The sequence below is a fragment of the Populus alba genome, chromosome 6 (assembly GCF_005239225.2).
Source record: "Populus alba chromosome 6, ASM523922v2, whole genome shotgun sequence".
NCBI lineage: Eukaryota > Viridiplantae > Streptophyta > Magnoliopsida > Malpighiales > Salicaceae > Populus > Populus alba.
Window position 1 is genome coordinate 25,319,174 of NC_133289.1, and position 22,461 is coordinate 25,341,634.

General features: G+C 33.6%; 4 protein-coding genes across 5 annotated transcripts; 2 read left to right on the plus strand and 2 right to left on the minus strand.

Annotated features, from left to right (window-relative positions):
• Positions 1–1,158: 1,158 nt before the first annotated feature.
• LOC118055709 (uncharacterized) lies at positions 1,159–4,797 on the minus strand. The gene is made up of 2 exons (XM_035067664.2): positions 3,950–4,797; positions 1,159–2,215 (listed from the first exon to the last, which is right to left on the minus strand). Exons 1-2 carry the CDS (start codon positions 4,709–4,711, stop codon positions 1,460–1,462), a joined length of 1,518 nt encoding a protein of 505 aa, XP_034923555.1. The 5' UTR covers positions 4,712–4,797; the 3' UTR covers positions 1,159–1,459.
• An 8,007-nt stretch (positions 4,798–12,804) lies between these two features.
• On the plus strand, positions 12,805–14,745 carry LOC118055708 (uncharacterized). The gene is made up of 4 exons (XM_035067663.2): positions 12,805–13,092; positions 13,234–13,339; positions 13,444–13,658; positions 14,111–14,745. Exons 2-4 carry the CDS (start codon positions 13,250–13,252, stop codon positions 14,412–14,414), a joined length of 609 nt encoding a protein of 202 aa, XP_034923554.1. The 5' UTR covers positions 12,805–13,092; positions 13,234–13,249; the 3' UTR covers positions 14,415–14,745.
• Positions 14,746–14,900: 155 nt separating this feature from the next.
• LOC118055707 (protein arginine N-methyltransferase 1.5) lies at positions 14,901–18,167 on the plus strand. Of its 2 annotated transcripts, none has more exons than XM_035067662.2 (5): positions 14,901–15,525; positions 15,649–15,876; positions 16,244–16,349; positions 16,432–16,541; positions 17,230–18,167. In XM_035067662.2, the coding sequence occupies exons 1-5, from the start codon at positions 15,520–15,522 to the stop codon at positions 17,281–17,283; spliced, it is 504 nt and encodes a 167-aa protein (XP_034923553.1). In that variant the 5' UTR covers positions 14,901–15,519; the 3' UTR covers positions 17,284–18,167. The 2 variants fall into 2 exon arrangements, with proteins under 2 accessions (XP_034923553.1, XP_034923552.1); XM_035067661.2 differs by having other exon boundaries at positions 17,305–18,167.
• On the minus strand, positions 17,827–22,367 carry LOC118055706 (uncharacterized). Its single transcript, XM_035067659.2, has 10 exons — positions 22,162–22,367; positions 21,939–21,992; positions 21,750–21,863; positions 21,132–21,208; positions 20,610–20,733; positions 20,029–20,093; positions 19,634–19,703; positions 18,930–19,005; positions 18,687–18,780; positions 17,827–18,163 (listed from the first exon to the last, which is right to left on the minus strand). Exons 1-10 carry the CDS (start codon positions 22,238–22,240, stop codon positions 18,044–18,046), a joined length of 873 nt encoding a protein of 290 aa, XP_034923550.1. The 5' UTR covers positions 22,241–22,367; the 3' UTR covers positions 17,827–18,043.
• Between the last annotated feature and the right edge of the window lie 94 nt (positions 22,368–22,461).

Genomic DNA, 22,461 nt, shown 5'->3' on the forward strand with positions numbered 1-22,461 from the left:
AGTCAAGAAGCTAAAATCCAAATTAATTAAATGTTGAATAATTAAATCAAGTAAAAAAAAAATACCAATTTTGAAAATATTGCGAAGCTAAAAAAAACAATAAAAAAATAAGGATGAATCTATTAGAAAAAAAAAAATTACGGAGGGTGGAATAAAAAAAAACATGCTAAAAATTATCTTAGATTATAAAAAATAGCAGTTAAAAGGACAAGGACTAAATTTGACAAAGCAAAAAACAAATAAGGATGAAATCAAAACAAAAATCAAATTCAATTATTTCAAAAAAATATATATAACCAAAAGAACAAGGACTAAATAAAAAAAAAAAAATTCAAAAGCTAACTTGAAAAATCAGGGTGTAAGGATCAAACATAGAGTAAAAAAAGGAAAGAAAGGAAAAAAAAATTTATTGTTGACAACAAACCAGAATGCTTATTAGTACACAGACCCTATATTCATGGAAAAGATGTCGAGACCAGGCTATATCCATCTTTGAATGGCCTTTTGGTCTGGAATTAAACACGTGTGTTGTTTAATGATGGTAAAGTGGCTAACACATACTAAGCACACGTCAATAAAATTTATTTTTTTAAAAAAAAAGACTAGACTGCTCCACCCAAAAAACAACAAAAACTTAATTATAAAATAATTAAAATACCCTTTGACCCTATGCTTAAGAAAATAAGCTCAGAGGGTAAGATGATCTTTTAACTACTTACAAGAATGAAAAAACAAAATAAGCCCCCATTGTTAGTTAATATTTTTCTTAATTTCAAGGGTAATATGAAATTTAACTAGGCACGTTAAAAGAACAAAAAAAAACCCGTCCATGACAAACAAACAAATTCTCTTCTAAAAGCATTAATGTAATTTAACTGTGGAAAATAATATATGTCTGTCCCTTACCAATTTCGAATTATCAAAATGGTCCCATTACAAAGACGATCTTACCCCCAACTATTGGCTTACCCTTTTGTTTTTATTTTTTTGTAAGGGTAAGATAATAAATTCATTATTCCCATCCACAGTGGATGCAGCGTATCTAGGTAACAGTGAATTCACTATCCCTTTAGTTTTTTTTTTTTTTTTTTTAAATCAACTCTGGTTAGACCTCTGGTTATTACTGCTACCAATCCAATCCAAAGCATAACAATCCTCGAATTAATGGCATACTTCTACATTAGAAAAGAATGAGCCTCTGGAAGCATGACTGACAATTTCTTCGAAATAAAAAAGAAGAAAGGAAAAAAAAAAAAAAAGAAATCTACAAGAGTAACCTAAGATTATTCTACTGTACAGGACCAAAGAATTAGTAGCACTTGTACAAGGCAGCTCCAACTAGCATTGCTAAACTGTTGAATACAGAAGTTATAATTCATCGGAATTGTGTGTTTCGTTTTGCTGGGATTTTTCCATCTTCACCATCAAACACAAAGACCAACAAGGTAAAACAATTACCTCATAGTCCACTTTCACCTCCATCATCATCACTGCCACCACCATCATCATCAAAATCAGAAGAGCTGCTGGCATTAGCTTGTAGATCATGGAGGTGATTAAGAGCATCTCGTACATCAGAAACCAGGGAATTTTTTGCAGCTCTAACAACATCTATTTTCTGAACATTGATCTCCCCACTATTCTTTTTTCCCGCTGATTTTCCTGCCCGTGCATATGCTGCCTTTCTCTTAGCTTCCCTGCAGTGTAATTGGTCAATATATTTTTCATGTAAAGCCCTGTTTTTCACCTGCTTCAGTACTGGGGGACTAACAATATTTATCCCACGTGAACTCAATCTTGAAAGGGGCTTTTTATGGCCAGAAGAAGATTTCTCATGGAACTTGTGAAGAAAACCCTGTTTTACTTTTGAGTGCTCGGGGGTGGAAATTTTAACAGCCAGCTGAGAGTCTTGAGTAGATGGATTCATGTCAGGTTCAAAAATGGAGAAAAAGTCTGCTTCATAATCTCGGTCCATTCGATTCTGATTTTGCAATAACTCTCTAACATTTTTATGTGCAAGATGATCCTTTTGCTCACATCTCAATCGTTTACTCTTTGGGCCAGACGGATGAAGTATCTTGCTAGCAGAGAGTGAAGAGCTTTCAAGAGGTGATGAGTTTATTCTCTTAGCCCTTGATCGCCGCAAAGCTTGAGGTGGAGTCATATGATCAGAGTTTACTTTCTCAAAACAATCCTGTGCAGACTTTCCAGGAACCTGCAGTTGATTTCATGCACATGTTAGTATAAAGCTCACAATTGGTGCTCTTTCAAGCTAGAAAGAAACTGTCTGTAAATATAAAAGGACACTAATTAGCACTCCCAATCAATATAAGAGAAGACTATCGTTTGGCATTGGGAATAGAAGCCCACAATTAAGCTGTAGTAACAACTACCAAAAGTGTCCATGCATTGCTGCAGGGCATGTTTTGCCTGCTGATAAAATGCAAAACATAATTGTTGATGCTGGAGAGCTGACAAATGCAAGCATAATGGTGTATAGTGACAATAGGATTTTACAGATCATCAACTATACAATATCTGAAAAATATAGTAATAGAATGAAAGCAACGGATTATTACTGTGATTTATAGCATCTGAATACTAGGCATCCAGATACTGACTGATTCTTGCAATGGAAGCATGTTACAGTTTAGTTTTCATTTGGGCTATTATATGAATGGACATGGTGTGTAGAAAAGCAGCTCCGAAGTTTTGTAAGCAACTGTTCATGTTATGATTGGCTATGCAGTAAAACATGAGTTCAAGATTTTATTAGTTGAAACAAATCTATGTATGAAAACAGCAACTTAATTTGATTAGTATAGAGCATATAGATGGCTCTGTTTCTCAGCAAAAAAAACCATAAAAGTGTAAGGTGAAGCAGCACGTTAAATACTGAATTGTGTGGTTGTGAAAATATACCAAGTTGCCACAGTTTATTCATTGAGCTAACAAAAACTCTAAAAATTATTCATGTGAATAATTTATTCATTGCGCTAACTGTTTATTGTTTTGTACAAAGGGGGGGAAAACAAAGAATAAAAACAAATGACCTTAATCTCTAAATTTCTCAAGTGAAGCTCTTCAATAGTTATCATGTGGAGAAGCTTTAGCTAGTCCGAGCTCATATGGGTAATAGCAGAGGCTGCCCACTGCAATAGGTTCCATAGGGGTCCTGGATGTTGCCAAAAGGAAAGAGAAAACACAAAAAATAGAAAGGAGCGCGCGCATGTGCGGCGTTGTTTGTGGGAACCGTGTTCTATATAGTTCTATTGGCATGCCATCATCATATCATCCAAAAGCTAATGTAATTGAAGCGTGCAAACTACACTCACTACCTAAAATAACAGGAATTTGAACTGAAGATGCAAGAGTTCCTTCAAGAAAAAATAAAATTGCAACTCTGTTTTTATGCTACCTTTTTCAAAAATCCTAAGTTACCAGGCTAGTGAAAAAAAAAAATTGAACGGGCCCGGGCACACATGACAATGCATAGAAGAAAAGGAGCGTTAAAAGGGACAGAGCTCCCAGACCACAACATCATGTCAACAAAAATCATAACTCATTGAAGAATTGCCTTCTGATTAACAATAAGCATATAATTTATGTTGGTAACTTGAAATAGTTGACATTCTAGGTGAAGAGGTGAACATCATTCATTGTTGGTTGTAAAAAATATAAATGAAAAGGAAATCAAAATAAAAATATAGGTAGAATTCCAGCTTAGATTTCAGGTTAAGAAAATGAATAAATAAATGACAGGCAATGCCTAAGACACATCCATCCCAAAATCAAAATTTTAACTTTTGTTGTACAAAGTATTACTATCCACTCTGAAAGTTCCCATCTTGGAGTTGAACTTGTGTTTCTAAGGAAGCACAGCAAAGTAAAGGAAGGGGTACAAAAATATGAACAGAAGCAGAAAATAGATAAGATAAACTTTTATTACCAGCTTAGAAACCTTCTTCCAGAAATGAGGGGTAGGCTTGGTGGTAAAATAAGCTCTTTGCAAAACCATTTCTTGCTCCTTTGTCCACTCCTGGACAGCCCTTTTATTAGCTTCATCTGTTCTCTTTCTCTTCCTGTTGTTATTATTAATTTCTTGTTCATTTGTTTCACAGACATCAATGGCACCGACTCTTGCTTTGGCTGCTTTAAATCCAAAAGTAATAACAGAACTCCTGTTACTGGTTTTCATTTCCACTTCACCTTTTACTTCATTCGAAGACAAAACCCTCGTATCATCAGACTTGCAATCACTAGTCTTGTTGCTGACAAGTTGATTTGCATTTGTGCCCTGCAACAAAGAAAGCCTTAAAGATCTCCTACGAGTCGAAACCTTTTTCATTTCCACTTCACATTTTACTTCATTCGAAGACAAAACCCTCGTATCATCGGGCTTGCAATCGCTAATCTTGTTGCTGACAAGTTGATTTGCATTTGGGCTCTGCAACAAAGAAAGCCTTAAGGATCTCCTAGGAGCCGAAACCTCACACACCCTATTGTAACGAGAGATTGCAAATTTAGTGGACCCGGAACTGGGAATGCCGCAAACTAGGGATCTTTTTTCAGTGGGATTATGTTTTTGCGAGGAAAGGCCATTGTTGTGAAAGTCTGACTTGCGGGCACTGGAATCTTGGGGTGGTTTCAGGCTGGTGGCTGAGGAAGAGGAGGAGGAGAGTTTATTTGAGTTTCTTGTCCTTCTGGGCATTATGACAAGCAGACGGTGAGTGAGCGTTTGGGCTGTATTTGTTGAGTGGAGGGGGTGGGATTTGGAAGCAGCAAATGAAGATCAATTACAAGGAACATGTTGACGAAAGATGATAAGGATGGACCCAACTGTTGTTATTTTGGTCCATTTACTCATGGGCTTTGTTTGAAAGTTCTTAGTTAGCTGTAAGCTCCTCAAGTTCTTAGCTCGGGCCCACATCTACTATTAATGCAATTTATATATTACTAAATTGGCCTGCACTGCAATCAGATTAAAAAAAAAACTTTTAATGTAAAAACAATTCATACATTTTTAAAGTATTTTTAAACAGTAGTAAAAATTTTTAATCAAAACTTTCTCAACTAATTAAAGAAATCTTATAAACTGAATTATTTCCTAACAAGATTTTCAAATTCAATCATGTGAATTATTTTAATATGACTTCGATTAATCTACATGTCAAATATAATATAATGATTAATATAAATATAATTTGAATTTAAAAAAAATATAAATATTTTTTTTATATTAAAACGATAACATATTGAGCTGATTCGGACAACTTGTCAATTAATTCCTCGTTTAATGGATCCAAATAAACTTGATAGCTTAGTTTTTTAAAAACCATATATTTTATCTAATTACATGATAATAAAAATATGTGATAGAAGTAAAACAATTAAATTATTTTTTTTAAATGATACAATGGATAAAAACAAAACAAATTGTTAAATATTACAAAAAGATTTTTATTATCTTATTCAAGAACAAAGTAAATAATAAACTAAGTTTAATAAATGTTAAATATTTTTTAAATTAATGTGCTAGGTCAATTTTTGGTTACAAATGGTGCACTAACATCATATACAGGATTATATCAACACTCTAATATCCTATTAAACATGAAAAAAAAAACAAATTAAATATTGTAAACACTCAAATTCATGATTATAAAGCTATTATTTCAAGTTTCTCTTCTAAACCTTTCATATACCATTTAAGGTTAAAATTTTAAAATATAACAGAACGTTAAAAATAAACTCACTCATATGAAGAATAATACTAAATATGTTTTAGCAATACAATGTTCAACACAAGTATTGATTCATTATTTAATTTCCACCAATATTGGTTGGTTGAAGAACATAGCCTAGATGTTATGAATTTATAAGGAGATTAATTACAAAAATTTAGGCATTTTCATTCCGTAACAATTTGGTTGAAATCTTATTTAAGCATTTTAATCATATATACAACTCTCTTATCAATATAAAAAAGACAAATCCATGAATAATGAAATGCTCTCATCATTTTCATCACCATCTTCAATGAAAGGTTGTTTATTTTACTCTAAATTTATCAAAATTTAACAAAAAAAAAAAAAACCCCTTCTCTTTAACCAAATGCATAGAGTTAGAATGGTGGTTCACCAAAACATGTATTATTGATGAATCTTGTGCTGAGAAGACACATAGATATTAGTTGGGAATTGCTATTTCCATGTTAAATTGGAAGGTTTTAGGAGAGATTAATTAACCTAATAGTTTCTTGTGAATATAACTTATTTTCAAGGATATCAAGAACACTAAGGGGAAGGGTGTTTTCTTCGATCCAATTTCATATACTAATTACTTGTAAATTAAAATGTTCTTAGTCAAATCAATATCATATGCTTATTTTCATGCACACCAAGAACTCCAAGTGTAGTACATTCTTTTGTTTCCTATGCTTTAGCTCATATCATTCTATTGTTAGTGAAATTATTCACATTCCAATCATTTTATAATGAATACCTATATTGTCTAAAAGATTCATATAAAACTTTTAAGAGCTTTGCAAACCTAGAATCAAAATTCATTTCTACACCCTTTCAAGTTCTTGCATTAATGCAATAAGTTTAATATTTTATAATGAGAAACCTATATTATCTAAAAGATTCATATAAAACCTCCAAAGCTTTTGCAAACCTAGAAATAAATTCATTTCTATACCTTTTCAAGTTGTTACATTAATGCAGTAAGTTCAAACATTAAGTAACTTGCGAAGAAAATGATAAGATAAATATCTAAAAATAATAATAATGAAAAATCCATAATAAGATAACTTTTTATAAGGGTATCGCAAACAAACCCCAGCTCATTTGAGAATCGAATGGAAAAGATGAATAACCAAAATTGACAAATCCAATAATGATGGTTTATAAGGCAAAAAACATAAACAAAGCAAGATGATCAACTTTTCTATTGTAAGTGAAAATAGTGGAAAATCTTGCAAAGAGAATATAGAGAAAATAAATTGTCAAACTAAACACAGGATATGAGAAAAAAAAAACAATAATTTCACAATAAACTGTGTGATAAGAGTCTCTCAATATTGGTAAATTATAGTCTAAATGAAAAATTGATTCCCACCTTAAGCCAAAAGATGATAGAGCTATAGTTGCTTTTGTAGTAAAAGAACATTATTGGTTTATTATTTTTTACAAACACATTAAATTCAACATTAAAGAAAAAGTAGTCATGGTTCAAGACAAAAACAATTGTTGAACACCAAAATCATTTAAGTTCTTTATATTTTTACACCAAATTCATGTCTATATTTTTACACCAAATTCATTCCACAGACTAAATCCCGTTATAAAAGTATCACCAATAACACCACATCCCCTACATTGGTGATGCGAGAGCAAACTCTTTCTTTGCACCATTCTCTTCTCAAATGTAGTTCTTTTCTTTTATTTTCCTTTCTGTCAATTTTTGGTCTCTCTCTCTCTCTCTCTCTCTCTCTCTTTTTAATTGGTTTGGCTTACAAAAAACATGTGAAATGAACATTATCAACACCATCATCTCCCTAACCAGTGACGCAAGAGCAAGGCCTCCTCTCCGCACCTTTTTCTTGTTTAGTGAGTCTTCCTCCTCTCCTTCATTCCATGTCTATTTTACCTTCCTTTTTTTTTCTCTGTCATTTTTGTTCATAAAAAAACATGGATGTGAAAAACCTAAGGTGCAAAAAAGTGAAAAAAAAAAGAGAAAAGAAAAGATGTGGTGGCGGAGGGCACACGTCCATAAAGAAAAAAATGATGATTAATTTTTGTTCATTAACTCGTTAGATCAGACAAGATTTTCATGTATTTTCCATGAAAACACTATTGGAAACCACAATAAAAGCATTTTAGATCCACAATTACAAAATTACCAAACTACCCTTATAGCAAAGCAAGTTATTTATGTTGGTGGGGGGTGAAATAATAATTTCACTCTTCAAAATGCACAGTGAAACATTAAACTCTTTTAACTTTATATACCTAGATAGGTATCTCACACTTCGCTAATGTAGAGAAAGCAAGTGTGATGTTGGCAATGAATCAAATGCAACAACGACAGTAAATCAACATCACTGATGACAAGCTCATCTAAGGACAAGAGGCTTGCCCGAATAAAAGAGGTAAAGGTTAAGAGACGTTGGGCAAACTAGCAAAGAAACAACAACTTTGAATAATTGGTGTTGTGTTAAAGAGAGTTATGGTGTTGATATGAGCAATTTGTAGTCCAGCTTCCGCCAAACGCATTGAAAAGTGAAGTGTTAGCCATCCTATGATTAATTGATGTGGTAAATATAATTGTTGAGGAAAATGTAGAACCTATTAGACCTGTAGTACTAGGTGTAAAATGAAATGGTTAAAAAATATATCAAACAACTAAGCCATTGTAAGTGTGAAAAAAGGCTATAATGGTGGCGTTGACAACATCAAACTCTTGTTGTGTTCTTGTAAATTTCACACTTAAAGCATTTAGGTGATTTATTTATTTTGAAACTAAAATTAAAGGAAACATATAGTAAAGATGTTCTTTGACAAAAATTCCTCTGAGAAATGAATCAGTGAACCTTGTGATCTCGCAAAGCCAAAACGAGAAAGCAAGATCTTGAAATGGATAGAATAAAAAGATTAATTCATTCGATCTGCCATCATTTTACTCAACCCATCAAATTCCAAAACTCCATTCATTATAAACATTTTGGCTATCATGACAACATGAATAATAAAGTCAACTTGAAACAAAAAATCAAGAAACTTTCTTTACATTTAATGGCCTCACATTTCTTATATCAAACCAAAACAACCTTTATTTGCCACAACACTTTAAGTCTTGTCGTTAGAAAATGTTTTGGATGAAAACATGATCAACAAAAAAAAATGTTGGCAATCTAAAAAGCACAATTATACAGTGGAAAAGTCAGATTAAACTGCTAAATGTGTAGTAGCTTGCTCTAAAAAGAAAAAAAAATTTAAAAGTTGCAAATAATGCTTATGGTTTTTTTAAGTGTAAAAAAGGCTGGAGGTAAGGAATTCTAGACTCAAAAGAATTAGGTTTGCAAGAAAGTCAAACACAAAAATTATAAGAAAAAAGGAACTTCTCAAATATATTTTATTAAACACAATATAAATATAGAGAGCTCAAAAAACTAGTTTCTTGGTTTTTTGGATAAAAAATTACTGTATTTTAATTGAAAATCTAGTTTTTTTTGAATTGATATTGCTATACTTTTTTCAACATTTTTATATTTGCTCCATGAAGTCTTTTTTTTTTTATATTGGATGGATGAAATTACATTTTTAAAATGTAATTTCATTGAAGAAATCTAAAATCTCATGTAAAAAAGCTAAATGGTGTGGAGTTTTTACTGTACATGAATTAATGTTCATCCTCTCACATTTTATTGTGGATTATAATAGTGTAATTTTTAAAAATTTTAAATTTGATCCTTAAACTTTGTTTTACCATAATTGAGCCCAAATTAAAGCTCAATTGATTTATTTTTTTTATGGGTGAGGGTTGAATTGAGAGTACATTTTTATCCAATGTGTTTTCGCTATAAGGTGATCATTCCTTTGCATTTTTAAATTTTTTATTTCAGTACTAAACTTTATTTTCATCATTTTTCAGTTTTTTAGGGGTAAGATAAGAGAGAAAAAATAGCCAGAATCCAACCTAGAGAGAGAAAAAATATTATTTCTTTGATTTCAGCTACCAAAACGATGTGTTAATTTTGGCTAACTTCTGAGTGATTTTGTTTGATACTCAAGTTAAACAAATAGTTAGGTTGTGAGATTTCAAGATTGATTCATTAAGTCAAGTTGAATAAAACAATTAGTTTTATTTTTGTACTTTTAATATTTTTTAATATTCTAAAAAAACTTATCCATTATGCAGTAGTGTGATAACCAATATATCAATTAACTAATAATCTAAAGGCATGGAAAAGTACTGTAGCTTTCCCCACACCACATGCTTCTTCTTTCTTCTTTTTTTCCCACTTTTTTTATTTTTATTTTTTCGGGCTTTAGATTTTTTTTTTCAAGATTGTCTTCTTTTTCTTTTTTTCTTATTTTTATGTTTTTTTTTTTAAATTATCTTTGTCGATTTTTTTTTTAATATTGAACTGGTTGAAAATTTAGTTTTGTAGTTTTGTTTTTAAAACATTATGAATTAATACAATATTTCCCTACATGTTTTTTTTTTATGAATTTTTTTCTTTTTATTTTTCAAAATGGTTTTTGTCGATTTTATTTTATAATTATTTTCTTTAAAACACTATGGATTGTTACAATTTCCCCCCACATGGTTTTTTTTTTTTGCTACAATGTTTTTCGACATGTGTTTTTTTAAAATTATCTTTGTTGATTTTTTTTTAATATTGAGATAGTGGAGAATTCAGCTTTAACTTTCTTCACATGTTTTTTTTTTTTCATTTTTTTTTCAAAATTATCTTCTTTATTTTTCTTTATTTTTTTGTGTTTTTTTTTCAGAATTATTTTTGTTGATTTTATTTTTTTAATATGGAGTTGGTTAAAAATTTAGCTTTGTAGTTTTTTTTTCTTTAAAAATATTGTGGATTGCTAAAGTGTTTCCCCATATTGTTTTTTTTTCCTTGTTTTATGATTTTTTTTCCAGAATTGTCTGTTAATTTTATTTTTTTCATATTGAGTTAGTTGAAAATTTAGTTTTGTAGTTTTTTTTCTTTAAAACACTGTGATTGCTACAGTGTTTCCCCATATAATTTTTTTTTTATTTTCAAAATTGTCTTATATTGATTTTATCATTTTTAATATTGAGCTGGTTGAGAATTACAACTGCAGATTTCCTTATAAAACACTATAGATTGCTACAATATTTTCTTGCATGTTTTTTTTTCTTTCAGTTTTTTTTGTTATGATTTTTTTCAAAAAATATTTTTGTTAATTTATTTTTTAAATATTAATCTGGTTAAAAATTTAGTTTTGTAGTTTTTTTCCTTGAAAACATTGTGAATTGTAATAATTTTTCTTCATATATATTTTTTCCACAAACCTACAAATATCGTATAAATATATCATAAGCCCGCGGTATCGCGTGAACATGTCATCTAACTAGACACCATTTTTCCAAGGATATTTTTAATGAGAGAGCAATACGGAGCTAAGAAAAAATAATTATAAAAATGGCTCGTTACGTTGATTCTAGGTTTTCCAATATGATAGCTACACGAGATGCTAATTTCTTTTTTGAGCAAGATAAAAAGGCATTCTTATATATTCCTTTAGGAAAATCATAAAATAGAGAGAGTTTTAAAATGGCTTTTGACATTTTATAGCTTTCCTTAAAAAAAAACACAAGAGTGGCTTTTTTATCTTGATAAAAAAAAATAAAAAATAGCATCCCGTCCGTATAGCTATCCCATTAAACACTCAAAATCAATAAATAAGTTATTATTTTAAGATTTAATATTTTTCAGCTGTCCCATGAAAGATGATGATGATGATATATATAGAAGACATACCTTGATTAATGGAGCGACAGCGACAATTCATACTTTTTAGCTGGACCGGGCATTCATGCACTCGACATCGGTTTGGTTCAAGAAAGAAGAAGAAGAAGAAGATTCAAGGAGGGTTCGGTCTAATCTCTCCTCTTCCAACAGCTAGCTAAGCCTGGAAAGGATATTCATGTCACGAGAAAGAAAGGGAACTTGTACAGCTAGTCGAGGATACCTCTTAACCAAGATAGAATAAAAGACAAATAAGAAAACTCAAATTAAAAATAAAAAATCCCACGACTTGTATTATTATCAAACTAGTTATGTGACTCGGAGAGCCCTTATTTCTTTCTGCCACAACTGGAGCGGACAATATGTAATATGTTGTTCGTTATTTTTTTTAATAAAAAAAATAGATGATGCATTGTCAATGGTTGATCATGGCCTAATTATTTTATTCAAAAACCTGTTTTTTTAATTCATTTTTGATCAAAAATACTTATATAATTTTACCCTTTATCGACCAATCAACTCAAATAGCCATGCTAGCCCGTGATTCAGGTTTTCTGGAGAGCAATGGGAGTCTCTCACGGGAGCTATAAAAGGAGTATTTCATTTTAACAATCGAGACATGTTGGTTGGAGTTGTCTAAAACGCAATGCGTTTATAAAATTATTTGTACAATACTCAATTTGTCAATCCAATATAATAAAATATAGCTTCATTTTCAAATAAAACATAAAAAAGAAAGTATCAGTTACAGATAAATAACAGCATAATAAATACAATTCAACCTCTATAAGTTAATATCCTTATGATTAATTAATGAAGATATAAATTATAATTTAATTTATAAATTAATAAAAAAATAAGTGACCAGATATTCTTTATTTTTTTAAACATCATTTTCTTAATTTTTTTTAAAACTAAAACATGTTCCTTATTAATCATTTAAATTGACTTTTGACTTGCTGGTAAACAAGGTTATGACATGTAACTTTTATAAAAATTAATTTTAAATTCAAGTCTTATATATAAATTTATATTTTTATATTATTTAGATATTTTAATATTAAAAATAAATTTTAAAAAATAAAAAATATATTATTTTAATACATCTCAAAATAATTTTTTTTAAATAACTATACCAAATGAGATTTAAAGTTCTTCTAGGGTCGAAATCAAATTGTAAAATAATGTTACGTGATTTTAACAATTTTTTTTGTAATCCGAGTAAATAATAACAAATGAGGGGAGAGAGAGAGAGAGAGAGCGAAAAACAAGGAGATACAGCAGGCAGGAATATAGAATCCGAGACAACAACAAAGACGACTTGACTTCTTTATATACATCCATTCTACAGTTATTTCTCACCGTATCATAGAGAGAATTCATTCACTCGGGAGGAGAGTAGACTAGAGGATAGACCAGGAGCGAGGCAGCTAAAGATCTCTTATTATAAATTTACATCGCTACCGTCTGAGCATTCATCATCATCTTCATCTTCATCGCTATCTGGTTTCTGTAATTTTTTAAGAGATCCTCCCACCCCCCTCTCTCTCATCAGTCCTTCTCTGACAATTCAGGTAAATCTGCTTCTTTCCTTTCCCTTGACGATTGCTACTTCTGATCTTTCTCTTTGTTTCTGTTGGTTGAAATTATTTAGCAGTATTGATAATATTTCTCATTCGCGTTTTCTTTTCATAAATAAAATAAAATAAATCCAGGCACCCACACGAAACAATGGCTGTTACAATGAAGCAGATGGCTCTCGCAGTCACGGTCCTTGGCCTCATCTCTTTTGTTTTTGGCATTGTCGCTGAAAATAAGAAGGTACTATACTTTTTATTTTTATTTTTTTACAGACAAATCCTGTTTTCATATTAAACAAACATGTTTCTTATTTACTCTTTTTATTTTAATAAATAATAATATAGCCTGCTGCTGGAACTCCAATACCTGGAAAAGGTGTTGTAATTTGCAAGTATTCATCCGATCCCACAGTTCCTTTGGGGTTCCTCTCAGTTGGATTTCTGGTAGCAACTACAGTCGTTGGTTATTTATCTCTCTTCTATCCTTATAAAGGAAAATCAGTCCCCAACTCTGCTTTGTTTCAGAGCACCAGTTTCTCCATCTTCTTCAACATTGCTGTGTAAGTCTTATCCTTTTTACCTGTTTTTTGGATTTTTGCTCCCTCGGTTGCTATCTCGTTATGCCTGTAATATGAAACTCATGCTATACTCCTCATATATTTGGAGGACTGCACAATGGAAATTCACTGAAACTAACCCATTTTTTTTTATAAGCTAAGAATGCTCAATTACATGTATTTTGGTTGCTTGGGCTGCCTGCTCGCATGTAAAATACCTATTTATTGCTTTGTATCTCTCGACTCTTTTAGATTTTAAAGGCTTAGACTCGTAGCTCTAGATTGTTGTTTTTTACCCTTTTTTTTAAATTTTTTTTATCTAGTTACTTTCTATTCCTATAGCAAATGTTTTTCCTTTGTTCTATGAACTTGATTTACCAAATTTAATGTTGAGTTTTTGTTGGTCCTCTAGATGATTCTCTCTAAAATGACGTGTCCTGTGAAACTCAAACCAGGTTTACGGCAGGATTGGCAGCAGCATTGATATTGTGGCCAACAATTCAAGAGCACTCTCACTTGAGTCACACCGTTCATCACGATCCTGGCTATCAATGCCCCACTGCCAAGACCGGTCTCCTTGGTGGCGGTGCTTTAGTTTCTCTCGATTCAGCCCTTTTCTGGTTAGTCGCACTCATGTTAGCAGACAATGCTCGGGAGGACTACTTTGATGAAACGGAGAAGGATGTCAAGGGGGGACATCATGACGAGGTGCTTGAGGGTGATTTTGATGCACCTGCACATCTCAAGGGCACTGCATAAAGCCTGTCGTGTCGTTAAGAATGACTTGGAACTCTCTCTCTGGGTTTTACACATTTCCATGTCACACAAATAATTCCCAGTTAGCATCTTGAAGAAGCCACACTGCAGCATGGAATTCATGATTGTAAATATTGAATATTGTTTGGATTTCAATTCTATAGGAATCGTTTGGTGTACCCGGGGTTATGCTCGCTGGAGACTCGTGTGTCGTATGTTTATGCGAGTGAAGAAGAGCATAACTCTTTGGTATGCTGAATAATTTCTCTGAATCGAATGCTTTTTCAAATGGGAAGTTGCAGTTTAGATCGAGTATCAGAATTTTTAATTTTAATTCTTTGTTAATTAGTAGCTTATATATTATTTATCGAGGTTACAAGTTTCTGTATCTATTTCCTACTTGGAATAAGCAGCTGGTTATTTAATTGGTAACCTTTATCCAATCTATATTCTGATATCTGGTGAAAATCATGCGTGGAGATGAAAGAGGAAGGGGTCGCGTACAATTGTCAATGACCATGTATTTAATTGGCAACCGATAGAAATTATTTGGAGAATTCATTTATATACAATTATACATGATGTGTTGAATCATGAAATTTAAAGGCGCCGACTGTGTTTTGGAGGACTCTGCTGGTGGTAAAAGAATAACATTCCGCAGCGGCTTATTCTTATTGTTACTCAAACCAGTCTTTCAACGTGTTTGTTTTATTTATTTATTTATTAACAATGGTATTCAGATCAATTTGTGCATAATTTAGTTAATCTTATGAGTCATATAAGATTTTAATAGTTCTGAAATTTATGGGCAAATCTGAACCTGAACAGCTGAGATTGTGTTTCAACGTGTTATTTGTTGAAGTGGGAAGAGGAGAGAATGGATAGGTTTGCGCGAAGGCGGGATGAAAGATGCGTTCGCCTTGCCCCTTGAGAATTAATCTACCTGAATGAATACTGATTATTTAATTACTAATAAATGGCTGGAGCACAGGATGGAGAGTGGAGTGGAGTGGAGACGGAAGGAAAGAGGCTGGGCTGGATGGCCCAACGAGTCTAATCGTCTACTATTATAATAATAAAAAATAGAAATAAAACTCCGGTGGTGGTGATGCAGGTACTGGTGGCTGCTTTCCTTTCCGGTTCGCAGCTTCATTGAAATGAAAAATCTACAAAACCCTACTACAAGTCTAGAGCCCCTAACTAATAAATAAAGTGTCTCCTTCATTTTGGTCTGCAGCTGCAATACAAAAAAGCTACTCCCTACTCCCTGGCAGTAGCAGTAGCTGTACTAGTGAAGAGCAGGAGGAGGCGAAGAAGAGGCAAAATGCCGCTGGGTGAAAGGGCAGGATTTGAAAAGAGTCAATCTCGATACCGCGGAGTGGAGACAGAGTTCAACGATAACGTGCCTCAGCTTCTCAATTTTAATCTCTCTACCGGCGCCTTCGACTTCGTTGTCGCTATTCTGGTTCGTCCTTTTATTGTGTTTAATAACATCTAATTTCACCTGATTTGATTTCTGGTGGCTAGTTAGCCTTTCACATGTTCTTTGTGTGAATGGTAGTAGGCTCACCTACATTGATCTTTTGGCGGCCTTCCCTTCCGCTCTTTGCTCTTTTCCACACTTGCAGGCAGCATTCTTCTTATTGCCGCTTCTACTTCTTGGCTAGGCTGCCGACATAACATCTTCTGCCCATTTATTTTATTTTTATATAGTGAATTTACCATTCTAACTCCAAATTCTTCAATTTGATCTATCTATGTTTTCTAAAATATTGCATGTTAATAATAATTGCGACCGTGATCATATCTATGCAACCTGGTCTCTGGCACAGATGAATCCCTCATATCGGCCCAGCTTGTTGGAAGAAGACGGGGTTCTTCCATTTGCTGCATCAGACCTAGTTTTGAGTCCCTCTCCGTGGAGCAGTCATGTTGTTGGTATAAACTCTTCTGCCCCACATTTTCACATGCTTCCCTTCAAACTCTCTCTCTCATGTGCTCCATTCTTGATTTTTCTCAGGAAAAAATAGTTCTTGGATTGACTTGGATTCGGAGGATGAAACTCTTCGGATGGATTCCGAAACCACATTGAAGCAAGAAATAGCTTGGGCTAATCATCTATCTATACAGGTGATTTTCAATCCTGAAATTTAAACTGCTTCTTTACTTCATTCTTTCAAAGTTGCAATGTGTTTCAATTGCCATGATCTCCATATAGCCTGACAAGTGGCGGAGAAACCAAAAACTTTTACTATAAGCAAACCCTTTCCTGTTACTTGTCAATACGATGGCAGTCATTGGAGGTGCATCAGCATACAGAAATTAGTTTGTACAAGACAAATTCTGTATGCTGATAACTGTTTTTGTTCCACACCTTCAATGGCTGTCTTCTTTCCACTTTTGTCTGTCCCAAAGTAAACAAAAGGCTCAAGCTGTCGCACTCTTCTGATTTAGAGCGTGTTTGACAGTGTGGTAGCGGTTGCTTTTCAAATAACTTTTCGTGTTAAAATGCATGCCAATGATGCTTTTTTATTTTTTAAAAATTATTTTTGACATCAGCACATCAAAACGATCCAAAAAGTACAAATTACATTCAATTTTAGCAAAAAAAAAAAAAAAAAATTTCAAATTTGGTGGGAACGCGGTTTGCACCGCGTTCCCAAATGCTGCACCCCTTGTGCAATATCTATCCCTATTCCCGGTGTTCATTCATCTTGACTGTTTGTGTGGTGGTGATTTCTCGTGTTCTAGATATAGTTCTTTCAGAAATGCCATTTTTAAGAGCCTATGGTGTTAAAGCTTTCATTGTCTGCTGCAGGCATGCGTTCTTCCTTCTCCCAAGGGTGCATCCTGTGCTAATTATGCTAGGTGAAAATGACTTGTTATGATGCAGGTTTGGTATGAATGGTGTGTGACATCTCCCGACCCATCAGCTATTCACAACAGCAGTGGTCGTTCATACTGGGTTGGTCTCTAGCCTGTTCCTCTGTTCTCCTGGAAGAGTATTTATTGTCATGAAGGAAGGGGCAATGCAATAAATCCCTTGAAATACCATGGACAGGAAGGATGTCAGTCTGATGAGTTGCGCGTCGCGTGGATGGAGACCATTTTAATTGATTGTGCTTGCCCTAACACAGATCTGGATGGAACATACGAGGCCGTGTCAAAATGTAGCATATAATGATTGGGAAGCGAGGTTTTCACAAATCATTTTAATTGACTACACAAACTAACAACACCTGGTCATGCGCTCAATATTCTTTTCTTTTATTTTCTACGGCCTCGTGAGTTGATATCCTATGGACAGTCATCTTTGAAAGTTGTTTGCAATCCTCAGGAGTCATATGCTTGGCTACGCCTACAGTAATTTCAACTCTTTTTTTTCTTGGTTGGTTATAGCTAGTAATTTCCAACATTTTTCGAAGCTCAATGAACATGATTAGGCTGGCTTAAGCATAAATGATTTTAGTGCTTAAACATAAATGATAAACCATTGCACTATTGTACAGGGATGATGCATTCACACGCCAAGACACTAGTCAAGACTGGGTGAGCTTTGTCGCAACCAAAAACTAAATAAACCAGAATCCACTATCTTCTCTCCTTTCAATCTTTTAATAAGAGACTACTGCTTAGCTTTTCCTGCAAGCCCTGCGAAACATTTCTCTTATGTTCCTTGATTCTGTCTCCACCTTGGCCTTTTTAGCTTGCTTTCCACTTCTCTTTGTTTTATCTTCACTCCTACCCTTTTCCTGTCCGACAAAAAAAAAAAAAAAAAACCATAACAATCAGTCTAACAGTCAGCGGAACCCTAGATGTGAAGTTCTGACATTCCCTAATGTCTCTTTTTATACAGCCCGCTATCCTGCCAATCTATGCTGTGTCAACGCTCTTTTGCGACACAGACAGCTCATCCTCATCAAATATTCATGAAATTCTACTCTCATCATGCCCTCATTGATGTGTTTTTTTATTTCCAACCAAGAACTTTCAATCTCAAATAGAATAAACAATTTACACATGTTCCCTTTGGGCTTACCATGACTAAAAGTAAATGGGTATGTGAACATGGCAAATGTACACGGTGGCCTAGGCAAATTCTACATTCAACTTGTAACATATCAAAAACTTTTTCAAAGAAAGTAATAAATTAAGGGAATTATACAAGTCGGAATGTGTATGACAGCCTGCAGCAGTCCCAGATATGCAAAAAAATATGCTCAACCAGCTAGCTATTTTGCGCAAGAGAAGGATCTGATGTGCTGTAATCTGTACCTGTAACAAACTGGAAGAAACTGGATTATGTTCGGAATTGGTCGGAAAATTTTCAGCTTCTGGTACTTTACTAGTTACCTCGAGTAAATTTAATCTGCAATCAAATCCCATAAACTAACCAGGTCAGGCAGATAAAGGAAACCATTTCACATAAGGATTTCATCCTGTTTTCTATAGCGAGCTCGTTTATTGAACAAAGACAAAATATCATATCTCTGTACGAGTTTAAATCTGAATAAATACTTCAAATGATCTAACAGAAGCATCAACCACGGCTCTTCCTTCACGTACTCCCCTAATATTGAAACCGCTTCAGCTACTGCACCAGTAAAAAGAGATAGTTAATGATGAACAAAGATTTCTCTGGATCTTACACAGGTTTTCTTGATGTCTTTTCTCTCTCTCTTGGATTGTGCAAGAACAATCCATTCGACACATCACTCCACTTAAGCCATCCTAAAACCCTTTTTCTGCTTCAATTGTACATTCTTGCCTAATCTAATTATGCTAAATCTATCCGTTATTTATTATTTCCTAATTTTATTTCTTTTTGATTGTATAAATAAGTGATGCTTCATTGATTGCATGTTGGCTTGCAGTTTTGGTTCTTAAAATTCAAGTATTTTTTATAAGCTTGTTCTGATCTCCTCGTCTACTGTAAATATGATTGGACAGATACATTTTTTGGTTTAACGTTGCTTCTTGGGAGGATTAGTTTATGCTTAACCTGACACCAGCGTTATGATGTCTTGGTGTTGGTGCAAGTTTGCAAATTTCACAACTCCATGTTAGACCGGACAGAAAATTGCACCAAAAACCACCCCCCAAATTCATGAGTAGACCTATGTACATGCTTCATATTTATGTCTGTGTGTGTATTCACTAATGTTGAGGAAGAAGAATTCATATAATGAAAGGTCATATATCATTTCTAGTTAAAGACATACATGTATATTTCTCATCTTGAGCAGCATAGTTCTTGTCCAATGAGCATAGAGCCTTTTTTAATTGGAACACCTGCATGTACAGATCTTGTACATTAGAGTATAAAAAAACTAGAGGTGAAAGAAAATTCTTTATGACCCTCTATATACATTTTCACTTAAATTGGTAGGAATCAACTCTAGGAACACAGAAAATTATTTTCCAAAAACATTATCAGAGAGGAAAGTAACTGGCAGTCAGATAATCACAAGAGATATATTCAAGTTAAGTGATGTAGCTGGTTAGTCCAATTGTGCCACAATTAGGCATGGCTAGTCAAACATATAAAGATGAAAGATCATTCTTGACATGCCTAAAGCCCTGTAGTAAGATTAAGTTTAAACAGATAAAGACAGACCTTGCAGTACAGCCAAGCTAACACCTTTGAATCATCCAGCCGAAAAAACTTGGAAGATCCAATTTCTGAATAAGAAGAGAAAGTGTTATCAAACAAAATCAATTTAATATCCTAGATAATATTTTGACATAAGTTGCTGTATTAAATTTTTTCCCATCCAAAATTTAGTCATCCCATGCTTGCCATAAGTAGACAATATCATTCTTGATAGCTGTCATACATCGCCCAAGGCAGACACTGTCGGAATTAGGACCCATCAGTTCAAGGATGATAAGACCAAATTACTCAGGCATGCATGCATCCTCAATGGAACAAAATCTAGTCAGGCATATAGCCTGAGAAAACATTCTGTATCAACTGATCAAAAGATCAATCTGAAATCCTGATTGGATTCCACAAGAAAAAGAAAGAATAAACAGCTAATAAAGGTTCAGTGGTTCTGTCCTACCAGATCAGAATAGTAATATGGCTTGTATATGAAAATAAAAAACCTTGTACTTTAAAATAACAAGATTTACTTAATATATTTCAGCACATTAGTCACTGGAATTTGCACCACAAAAACACAGGTAGTAGACGACCTTTGATTTCACAAACTACTCCCATACAGTTCTCTGCAATGGACATTAGATGCTGATACCCAGGATAGTCATTGATGAATATGATCTCATCTAATTGCCTGAACTTCCCTAGATCATCCCTCTTCTGCATACAAGGAAAAAATAATTTTATTTAAATAAAGGTGGAAGAATGACAATGCTGCCATGGAAAAATGATTAAACATTCTTAACTCTGATGCATATATTCCAGAACAATCAGAATAGAAACCAAGAAAAGCCAACCAGAACTGGTTGCCATGCCCATCAATTAGTGTAGTTTGCAAGTTAATTTACTCCAGAAGTTAGAGAACATGGCCGCATGCACAGAATGGACTTAAAGGTTTCCTACAGTTGAGTAAATTTATGTCCCTCCTTCAAATGCAATCAGCAGATCATAATCAAGCTGAAAGAAATTTTTTAACTAGGGACGAAGACAAAATGGAAGACAGCTTGCTTCTGATCCAAATGATGCAAATAAGAACCAGATAACACAATTGTATTTACCTTCATTCTAGCTTCCTCAAAAATGGGCAACAAAATAAAAACAGGATCGACAGGAGTGGCAGTGTATAGGCTGCCATCTGTATGAAGAAAGAACAAATGAAGGGATAAGGAAACAAACGCAAAGCAGGTCAGGATACCAGTTAGTATTAGAATCATAGATATGAAATAACATTTAATGTTATTTAATTAAATAAGCAATTCATATACAATATCAACTATAGTGGTTGAGATTTTCCAATATATATATATAGTTTGCTCATTTTGTGTGCGGACATGAGTGTTGAAAGCCAGACTACAGCCGAACCCACCAAGGAAAGATTATGTAAAAACTCCATGTAAGTTCCATTGATGATCTGATGCTGACCAATAACAGAATGAGGAGAAGCACAAGCCTTGGAAAGGTTGAGTGGAAGCGTGTGGATGGAAAAGATATAGAGATGAAGCACATGCAATGCCTTAATGAAAGCATGAAGAATAAACATTAAGTCCAGTCCAATATCTGGAAATTGTGATATCTAGAATCTATATAGTATCATGCATGTAATGTACCCAGCAGGCAATATCAGGCAGGTAAGGTTGTGCATTTTCGAGTAAAGAACTGTATATATATGTATTTACCTTGAGAAACATAATCGCCAAGAAACCAAGACGTATGTGATTGCTTGAACCAGTGAAGTTCTTGGAGCACAGCTCCCTCATTATCATTACTAAGGAGATAGTTTGTCGCGTTCCCTGAAAGAAGATGAAATTTGATAAGTGCTTATGTAGTGGTACTATAACTAGCAAATGATGAACACACACACATACCCGATTTTGGATGTCGAAGCAGTAACAAGCATCCATTAATTCCAGCAGCAGCATCTGATGTAAATTTGTAACAAATATAATTAAGGGAAAACCCATTGAAATCAATTCAGCTAACGGTGATATTATTAAACAAAAAATGAAATTCACATGAGAAGAAATCAATGCATTCAAGTACTCGTGAGCGGTATAAAACAAAAGTAGAGCACTAATATTAAGTAGTTACCTCCTGCAGTGAGCGAAGGCGCAGGGGCGATCAGAAGACGAGACTCATCGCTGCCGCCTTCCCACCATTCCTTTTCCATCCCCTCCTTCACCACCCAAAATCAAATTGCGGCGGCGGGAAATGCTATGCTTGGTTGGCGCCAGAGACCAAGAGCAGCAGAAGGAAGGAAAACAAACTTCTCCTTATTACTTTTTAGTACTCCTAGTGGTTTGTTTTTGTTTTAACAACCCCAGTGTATTTGTCTCTCGTAGACAATTCAACCCCTTGGAAACAAAGTCTTAACAACTTAACCCCCCACCC

Coding starts and splice junctions, on each gene's coding strand:
- LOC118055706 (XM_035067659.2), bottom strand. CDS start 22,240: ATGGAAAAGGAATGGTGGGAAGGCGGCAGCGATGAGTCTCGTCTTCTG. Junction 21,993..22,161: donor GCCTTCGCTCACTGCAGGAG/GTAACTACTTAA, acceptor AATTTACATCAG/ATGCTGCTGCTGGAATTAAT. Junction 19,704..20,028: donor TAGCTTGGCTGTACTGCAAG/GTCTGTCTTTAT, acceptor CTGTACATGCAG/GTGTTCCAATTAAAAAAGGC.
- LOC118055709 (XM_035067664.2), bottom strand. CDS start 4,711: ATGCCCAGAAGGACAAGAAACTCAAATAAACTCTCCTCCTCCTCTTCC. Junction 2,216..3,949: donor GGAAGAAGGTTTCTAAGCTG/GTAATAAAAGTT, acceptor AATCAACTGCAG/GTTCCTGGAAAGTCTGCACA.
- LOC118055708 (XM_035067663.2), top strand. CDS start 13,250: ATGGCTGTTACAATGAAGCAGATGGCTCTCGCAGTCACGGTCCTTGGC. Junction 13,340..13,443: donor TTGTCGCTGAAAATAAGAAG/GTACTATACTTT, acceptor ATAATAATATAG/CCTGCTGCTGGAACTCCAAT. Junction 13,659..14,110: donor ATCTTCTTCAACATTGCTGT/GTAAGTCTTATC, acceptor AACTCAAACCAG/GTTTACGGCAGGATTGGCAG.
- LOC118055707 (XM_035067661.2), top strand. Junction 15,877..16,243: donor ACTTCGTTGTCGCTATTCTG/GTTCGTCCTTTT, acceptor TCTCTGGCACAG/ATGAATCCCTCATATCGGCC. Junction 16,350..16,431: donor GTGGAGCAGTCATGTTGTTG/GTATAAACTCTT, acceptor GATTTTTCTCAG/GAAAAAATAGTTCTTGGATT.